We start from the raw sequence: 9,191 nt of genomic DNA, 5'->3' as shown, positions 1-9,191 counted from the left end.
GCACGTTAAGGAGTAGAGATGGGGCTCACCTTTCATTCTTCACCGGTGACCCTGCAGTCACGGGCTGAGGTAATATTTTAGACAATTCTGATTTCTGAACGGTTGTTCCTTGGCTCGGATGCTTTGATTCCTTTCCTTCAGGGCTGAGTTAATCTTTTTAGACAATTCTTGAGGCCACACAATTAATTGCTGACGCCAATTCTCGGCCTCAAAGTCTTTGCCATCACTTGAAAAGCTCTTCTCCGTCGTGAGGTGATGTTGACCAACTCAAATTGATATCTTCTTTACGCTCCTCTCTGCTAAGCTCGGGAAGTTGGAGACGTTTCCACAAACTGGTTGTCTCACCATCGCAATAAATCACTTTTTGATTCCGAAGGTTTATAGCTGAGATTGGCAATTCCTTTACTCTCGAGCACTTGCTCATGTCGATCTTTTCCAAACTGTTTAACTCACCCAACCCTTGGGGTAGGCTTTCCATGCTCACACATTCAGAGATATCTAGAAATCTTAACTTGTGGAAATTTAGGATTGAGTCTGGCAACTGTGACAGTTCTGTACATGCGTGCAGCTTTAGCACCACTAAATTAGTCATATCTTCGAGCTCTTCAAGCAGTTTGGATAAATTATGACAGTTGGTGATACTCAGCTTTTGCAGGTGGGAAACATGGCATATCCCTGGTGGTAGTTCCATCAGATCGTTACAGTAGTCAATGTCCATCTCGATGAGTTTTGGTAGCATGTCGGAGATCTCCATGGTGCAGTTAGTTAAGGCTTGGCCAACCTCACACATAACCAATGATATCTTTCGCAAATTCTTCAGTGGCACTATAAGCGGAGGAATTGAAATCTTCTCTAACCTGATTCTCTTCAGTTGGGCTACATTACCTAGTGCCTGCAACCCGCCTTTGAGTTTGGCATGTTTTTGTCCATGACTTGCCATGATCAGCACCTTGAGCTTTCCCATTTTCTCCATGAAGGGGGGTAAAGAGTATTCGGTTGCCAAGAAATCCAGAATTAAAACCTCAGCCTTTGGAAGTTGCATGTCACTCCAGTTTGAGGGGTACGTTTCATCTGCAAGCCATTGCCCGTGAGCCACAATACAGAGAAAAGATAACATGACAAGGCAACATTTGGGGTATCATGATTGATTATAATAACCTGTGAGGATAGAGACTAGGCGGGCACTGAAGCTTTGATCCATTTATTCCCTCTAGCTTTCTGGAAGATCATCTCCTCTTCTTTCCATTATAAGTCTCCGTCTTTCTGTTATGTCTTCGTTCTGCGGCTTACTTATGTAGATAACCAAGTCTCTGAGCAGATCATGCTGGACTACGAACAACTTGTTCAAGTTACTATCAAGTTCCTCTGCATCTTTCCTGTAAAAAATAGCAAATGATCTTTCAGCCTTTCACTGGAGACGTACTTACTCTTTGAGGATTCAAAATTCTTTCTCAATTGGTTAGAATTGATTGGGTTAAAGAAGGAAAAGACATACCTTGTGCCTTCAATTAGATTAATAAGACTTCGGGTGGAAAGTTGGCGAAGGTTTGTGAATGCTTCATTTCCATCATGTAGATTATGGAGTTCGAGGTGACACTTTAGGTTATGGAGTTCAATTAGACACCACCTTCAATTCAATGCGATTAATGAGCAAAAACGATCTCAGCCAGTAAAAATCTGAGGTGACACTTTAGGTTATGTTTGGTTTAATGCCATGTTCAATTCTTATTATTAGAATAGGCAAAAATATATTATATAAGCGCATCTGGTTATAAAATTGTTACCATGGATCTCTTGGCACAAAAATTGAGGCAATTTTTACAAAAAAAAAAAAAAAATCGAACTCCATGTTTCTCATTTTCATTCATCCAAAAAGCTCTATGCTAACGGCATAGATTTTTACCGGTAGTCAAGTGTCCGTCGGCTACCATTGAGGTGAAAAGCTATGCTAACAAACATTAACAATTGGCCATACGCTAGTAAACATCTATACTGATGCTGATGGTTTTTGAGACCTAAATAAGCAGTTCGTGACCCTTAAACACAAAGCTCCTTTGAAAAATGAAAATAGACAATTTGAGACATGATTATATGATATTTTATAATTTTATTAATATATTATCTTTATTGAATATACTATTATCAGTTTGAGGAAGTTGTTATACATTTTGTATTTCTTCATGTTATTAATTTTAGTTTTAAGCTTGTAATTTTTAAATTCCATTTTGGAAGCTTCAAGCTTTTCATTTGCACAACTGTTTACTCAGTTCAGTGAACTAATTTCCTTTTAATTAGTTTTAAATAGGTGCTAGCTAATTGCATCCTTCAATTGTTATAATCAGGTTTAATTATCAGATTTGAAGGACAATTTTACATCTTGGTATTAGAGCAGTTTTTTCCTCTTCCCTTTTTTTCTTTTCTTTTCCCATATACACTTCGATTAGAAGAGTGGGTGTATAGAGAGATAAGCTTCTGATCATTCAGAGGACTGTTTGCCTAGTTGGTAGAGGGTTTGGAGAGTTAAATTTTGGTCGAATAGTGTTAAGAAATGGAGCTGTTATTTTTCTACCCAAAACCCTAGCCGACTAGAGAGATTTCAAGTTACAGGATAAGGAGAAGGATTTGGTGTGGCACTTATGGCTTGGGAGGTCTCTTTTAATCCCTAGAAGGGGGTGGCTAAGGTTTGAAGAAGGTTGGGAAACTCTGGTAGGAGCGGCCTCCTTTTCTCTCTTTCTCCCATTGAGTCGAGTGTAGTGAAACCCTAGTTTTTGAACTTTTTAGTATTGAGTTGGCATCAATTAGGTCTATAAAGAGTGAAAAACTAGTTTTTTATTTATTTATTTTTGTTTGATTAATGAAACAATGTAAAAGTGAAATGAAGCAGATTTTGATATAGATTCCTTTTCTAGTGGACTGACTACAATTAAACTAGTAGAGTTAAATTGGGGTATCTCACAGGCAATAAAGAGAAACCTACAAAGACGAACCTTACGTATAAAAAATGGATGCATGAGAACTACATTATAATTGGGTGGTTAGTCAATTATATGTAGCCCCACATAAGCTAACATTACCTCTAGATGGCTTCTATCAAGGAGATTTGAGACAGTGTCACTGAAACATGTTCACAAAAGTTGAATGTTTATGAGAGCCTATAAGTTGAAGAGTGATGTGAACAATCTGATATAGGGGGAGAAGAGTGTAACAATTTACTTCCATGTTAAAATCATTGTGACAAGAGATTGATCTTATGAAAACAATTGTATGGGAGAGCAGGAAGGATGCAAAGACATTTAGAAAATTGGTAGACTGAAACAAGGTGTTTGAGTTTCTTATAGGACTCAACCCTGAGTTCAACATTATTAGGCATAATATTCTAGCCAAGGATGAAGTCACTCTTGCTCAAACATACTTTGTGGTAAGCAATGAAAAAAGTAGGTGGAAAATACAAGTACCACCTTCAAAACACTTTGCAAATGTTGGGATAAAGTCGAAAGGGCCAATTGAAAAGAAGGAAGAAGAAGATGGAGAAGAAGAAGAGAAAGGAGAAGAGAGAAATTGATAGTTTTCTCCTCTCTCTCTCTCTCTTAACCTTTTATTAAACTTACTTAACTATGACTAATTACATCTTTGCCCATAAGTGGGCGGAAAGAAACACAAAACAAGTTAACGGGCCCATAATGAAAAAGGCCCATTAACACTTAAAAAGTAAACATGATGCTACTTAAAACATAAACAAGTACTAGGGCGCATTTGGCGCAGTCTCTCTATACAACCAAATTCCTTGCCTTTATTAGTTTATATATTTTGTGTAATTGATGTAGGGCCTGCATGGTTGATTTGTGTTTTGTTGGGTGGTCTTACATTTTTTCACTATATACCTTTTAATGGGTATTGTTTGTTAATTACAATATACATATATTATTATTTTGGTTGATGAAAAAATGTAAAAATTAAATTTATAGCCAAATATGTTCAAAATTTATTTTCATTTTTGTCACAAAAGAAATTCATTGTTTTGGGAAAAAACAACATTTATTTTTGTCTGAAAAGAATAAACAAGGATAAGAGTTGAACCAAATATGGCGTTATTGCTGAGGCCAATTCTGGACCATAAATTTCTGCCCTTACCATCTAGCTAGATCCAGCATGAATCAGGGTCCAAAGTACAATTGCCGGAAACATGCATGATCTAGATATAAAGGTAGTATTAATTTATTTGTTGGTACATACAAATGCCATTACATATGGATGGAAGGTGGGGTCTGCTCACTGCTTCTGTCTTAATCAGTTAATCCTAACAAAGCCCTCCACAAAAGAAGATTGTGGTTTCTTATTTGGCTCAAATCCCAAGCCAACTCAAATTGATATCCTCTTTAGGCTCCTCTATGCTAAGCTCGGGAAGTTGGAGACGTTTCCACAGACTGGTTGTCTCATCATCACAATAAATCACTTTTAGATTCCGAAGGTTGCTGGCTGAGCTTGGCAATTCCTTTACTCTTGAGCACCTGCTCATGTCGAGCTTTTCCAAACTGTTTAACTCACCCAACCCTTGGGATAGGCTTTCCATGCTCAAACATTCAGAGATATCAAGAAACCTTAACTCGTGTAGATTTCGGATCGAGTCCGGCAACTGTGACAGTCCTGTACATGCATGTAGCCTTAGCGCCTCTAAATTAGTCATATATCCGAGCTCTTCAGGAAGTTTGGATAAATTATGACAGTTGGTGATGCTCAGCTTTTGCAGGTGAAAGACATGGCAGATCCCTGGTGGCAATTCCACCAGATCATTACAGTAGTCAATGTTTAGCTCGATGAGATTTGGTAGCATGCTGGAGATCTCCATGGTGCAGTTAGAGAAGGCTTGGCCAACCTCACACATAACCAATGATATCTTTCGCAAATTCTTCAGTGGCACTGTAAGCGAAGGAATTGAAATCTTCTCTAACCTGATTCTCTTCAGTTGGGCTACATTACCTAGTGCCTGCAAGCCTCCTTTGAGTTTGGCAGGTTTTTGTCCATGACTTGTCATGATCAGCACCTTGAGCTTTCCCATTTTCTCTAAGAAGGGAGGTACTGAGTATTCCATTGCCAAGAAATCCAGAATTAAAACCACAGCCTCTGGAAGTTGCATATCACACCAGTTTGAGGGAGACCTTTCACCTGCAAGCCAGTGCCTGTCAGCCACGATACAGAGGAAAGATAATACCACAAAGCAACATTTGGGGTGTCATGATTGTAATAAACCTGCAAGAATTGAGATGAGGCGGGCACTGAGGCGTTGATCCTTTTGGTCCTTCCAGATTTCTGGAAGATCATTTTCTCTTCTTTCCATTACAAGTCTCTCTCTCTGTGTTATGTCTTGGTTCTGCGGCTGGCTCCTGTAGATAGCCAAGTCTCTGAGTAGATCATGCTGAACTACAAACAGCTTGTTTAAGTTACAATGAAGTTCCCCTGCATCTTTCCTGTAAAAAATAGCGAATGAGCTTTCACGGTAGATACACTTATTCTTGGAGGATTCATAATTCTTCCCTGATTGGTTGGAAATTAATTGGGTTAAAGAAGGAACGAACATACCTTGTGCCTTCAATTAGATTAACAAGACTATGGGTGGAAAGTTGATGGAGGTTTCCGAATGCCTCATTTTCATCATGTAGCTTATGGAGTTCAATCCAAATATCAATCAGAGCTGAGGCAGGAATCCTATGATCCTCAGGAAAGGCACCCAAGTCCAGAAAACATTGTCTGGCGGTGTAATTTAGGACATCTAAGCTGCGTGCTAGACATTTTAGAATCTGATCATGGGACTCAAAAATTGAACTACTTTCTGACGATAATATCCTCTCTGTGTCTTGCCATATCATCAGAGGTTGCTCTCGCAGTGAGCGGCCAATAACCTCAAGAACCAGGGGGGATCCTTTGCAACCTCTCACTATACTTCTCACCATCTGCAACTCCATGCCATTGAGCAAAGACAATTTTAGTCCAGAGGAGCTAGACAACTACTACATAAATACCGTTAAAAACTAATTAATTCATGAGCTAAGCATCCAGGATCCAGCATGGGTCTTGTTGGCCATGAAGACCTTAAACCAAGGGTTGCTCTGGCAGTGAGCGGCCAATAACCTCAAGAACCAGGGGGGATCCTTTGCAACCTCTCACTATACTTCTCACCATCTGCAACTCCATGCCATTGAGCAAAGACAATCTTAATCCAGAGGAGCTAGACAACTACTACATAAATACCGTTAAAAACTAATTAATTCATGAGTTAAGCATCCGGGATCCAGCATGGGTCTTGTTGGCCATGAAGACCTTAAACCAAGGGTTTTTATGCAAAGAGGAAGGGGAGGGGAGGGGGGTATAGACTACAGACTGATGGGGTTGGTGTAATTACTTGTTCTTTTGTGATTTTGAAGGGTTATGTGATGCTAGCATTTGCCTTAATTTAGTGCAGAAAACCTGCTTTACACGAAAAGTGCTCTTTCAAGGCAGTGGTGCTATGCATGGAGCCATGAATGCTTGACATAAGTGAAACAGGCTATAATTGTATTCTAGAGTGTATGTATGCATGTATTCATGTAAGTGGTAGATGGATAAAGCACCTTCTCTGGCTTCCTGCTATTTCCATTCTTGTCTTGCAGGTTTGCATGGTGACTAAAGAGAGCCATGGAATTTTCGTCGCTCAACATTTTCAATGTATATGTGGAATCAAAGGATTGTAATGCACTTCTTGATGTGACCACCATTTTACATCCTCCTGTGTTGAAGACATGTCTAAGTCGCTCAAGGAACACCTCAAACTCTGGCCAAACATCATCCAGGACCAACAGCATAGGGTCTAGTTGCTCCTTAAACTGTTCCAGTTCTCTCAGATGATTCATTGCATCTTCATCATTTACGAACCCGGGTGCTGATCCGCATATCTTTTTGAATAATCTGTGTATGATCAACTCGAACTTGGGCGAGCTTGAAATAGTCAAAAATAAGACGTTTGTGTTGAAAAAGCCTGTCACTACAATGTTAAACAAATCCACTCGCAGAATGTTGTAACTGCTACTTGTAAACAAAGCAATAACCAGAAAGAAAAAGGGTTATGGCATTATAATAATAATAATCTTTAACTAGTCTTACCAAAAGGAGCCAAAAAAATAAAAAATTAAGCTTCCTAAAGAAAAAGGAATTTTAATTAGTCTTAGAAGTTGAAGAACGCCAAAACTTTGTAAGCAGTTTTTCTTGTCTCTGTTTTCCATTCACAGACGAGGTGGTGATGAGGATCATCGGAATTTGTATCAGCTGTTTGCATCATCTCTATTCTAGGGTAGTTAGGGGATTTAGACATTTCAACACAGATTTAATGTTGCTGGCTCGCATGCCAATAATCCATCCCTTCGAGGCTTCGATCATTCATTAGATACAATAAACAAAACCGAAAGAAGGAAAGTAGGATTTTGGTGAATGACATCCAATACCTATTACGTCGTCGTCTTTGCAAAGCTTGGCTGCCAACGTTGTCTTGCCGCACCCACCAAGAGCACACAGTCCAAGCACTTTCACATCTTCCCGAAACAACTCCCTCTTCAGTTCTCTCAGCGGCACATCGAATCCAACAATGTGACTTGGGGGCTCAGGAATCGCACAAACCTCGGCTCCATCCGTTCTGAATTGGTTCAATTTACTGTTGATTCCATTCGCTACATAATCCAATTTGTCCTTCAATTCGCTCCCCATTTCCTCCAGTTTAACACCCAATCGATTCCCCACTACAATGACATTGTTCCCCACCACGTCTAGTTTGCTCTGTGCGCCATTCAGTTCGCTCGTCACCATGTCCAATTTACCGTCCATTCCGTCGAGTCTACCATCCATCTGCTCTAAATAAACAACAATCTGTATGCTGTTGCGCCAAGTTTCCAACTCCACATCCAACTGAAAGAAGCGATTCAGAGATTGTTCCAATTTACGCAACTTCGACGAGTACAGTAGCTTCCTGCAGCAATTCAACTTCCCAATTTTTCCGCACTTTCGAACCAGTTGCTCCCCTTCCTTTAACTCTTGAGTCAATGAAGCTATAGTGGCGTTGGAGCTATCTTTTAACTTCCCATCCAACAGTTTGACCTCTTCAATCCGAGGTTTCACCCTATCAAGTGTGGAATCGAGCCTCCGAAGATCTTTTTTGAAGTTTTTGACGCTCTTCACGGCTTCCTTGATCGCGTCCGACAAAAGTTGAGCTGCCACCCCAAACGGAGCTCCTAACGCAGCCCCTCCTACCAAACTTGCCATCTGTGAGTTTTTTCTTCGTGCTCAACGGAAGCCAGAGAGCAACTAATTTCGAAGTAAGAGACTTTGCTCTGTTCCAGATCAATATTTCTCAACCAATCTCTGTTGATGCTGATTTCTTGAGAGTTACAGAGAGATGCCTATTATCTTAGTTTTAGGAATTTATCCTCCCCATTGCTTTGCCTGTTCCGTTCCCAACTACATTGACCGGCAACTAGGAGGGAACCTTCGCTGTGAGTAAATCAGTATTACTTCCTTGTCACTCTTGGAACAATTGAAGGATAAAGAAAGAGCTTACGAATATACCTGCATTGACATTTGTAATGTTTTAACTTTTATTAAGCAATCATCAATCATCAATCACCAATAAACAATGTGGTCTGTGGATCATTTCCTGCAATCATCCTCGATATAATAATGTTCATAATACAGGTCAACTGGTAAATTACAAATAGTTATCCTCTACTTTGTGGTAGTTGGTGACAGATAAGTATCTTAAACATTTAATTATAACAATTGAGTACCGTAAACTCTCAAAAATAGATACTTATGTCTTTCTGTTAGTATTCCGTCACTTAAATATTACATAATGTCAAAAAGTATTCTTTTCATCATTCCGTCAGGTAATCAAACTTTTCCCCACGATAATAAGATATTCATTTTTTTTTGACGACGGCACTCTCTCTCTCTCTCTCTCTCTCTCTCTCTCTATATATATATATATATATATTTGGTTGATTGATTTGGTTAACCGAATTTTTCAGTTTGATTTGATCGGTTCAGTTCGAATTTTAAATTCTCACACACTCTAATTAGGGCTGTTCATAAGAATGCCCAACCCGATCAAACCGACCAATCCGGACCGACCCAACCCGAGTCGGTCAGGTTTTCATCAGTACCAGTCGGTTTCG

At 39.5% G+C, this 9,191-nt stretch overlaps 1 protein-coding gene across 1 annotated transcript; it reads right to left on the bottom strand.

Moving 5' to 3' along the window:
* Positions 1 to 4,065: 4,065 nt before the first annotated feature.
* On the bottom strand, positions 4,066 to 8,600 carry LOC148851104 (putative disease resistance protein At5g47280). The gene is made up of 5 exons (XM_088944897.1): positions 7,473 to 8,600; positions 6,606 to 7,009; positions 5,578 to 5,948; positions 5,248 to 5,465; positions 4,066 to 5,163 (listed from the first exon to the last, which is right to left on the bottom strand). The coding sequence occupies exons 1-5, from the start codon at positions 8,281 to 8,283 to the stop codon at positions 4,343 to 4,345; spliced, it is 2,625 nt and encodes an 874-aa protein (XP_088801023.1). The 5' UTR covers positions 8,284 to 8,600; the 3' UTR covers positions 4,066 to 4,342.
* Positions 8,601 to 9,191: the final 591 nt, after the last annotated feature.

The sequence above is a fragment of the Nelumbo lutea genome, chromosome 5 (assembly GCF_056320005.1).
Source record: "Nelumbo lutea isolate HS-2025 chromosome 5, American lotus-T2T, whole genome shotgun sequence".
Taxonomy (NCBI): Eukaryota; Viridiplantae; Streptophyta; class Magnoliopsida; order Proteales; family Nelumbonaceae; genus Nelumbo; species Nelumbo lutea.
This window is presented reverse-complemented; position numbering and strand designations above follow the sequence as displayed.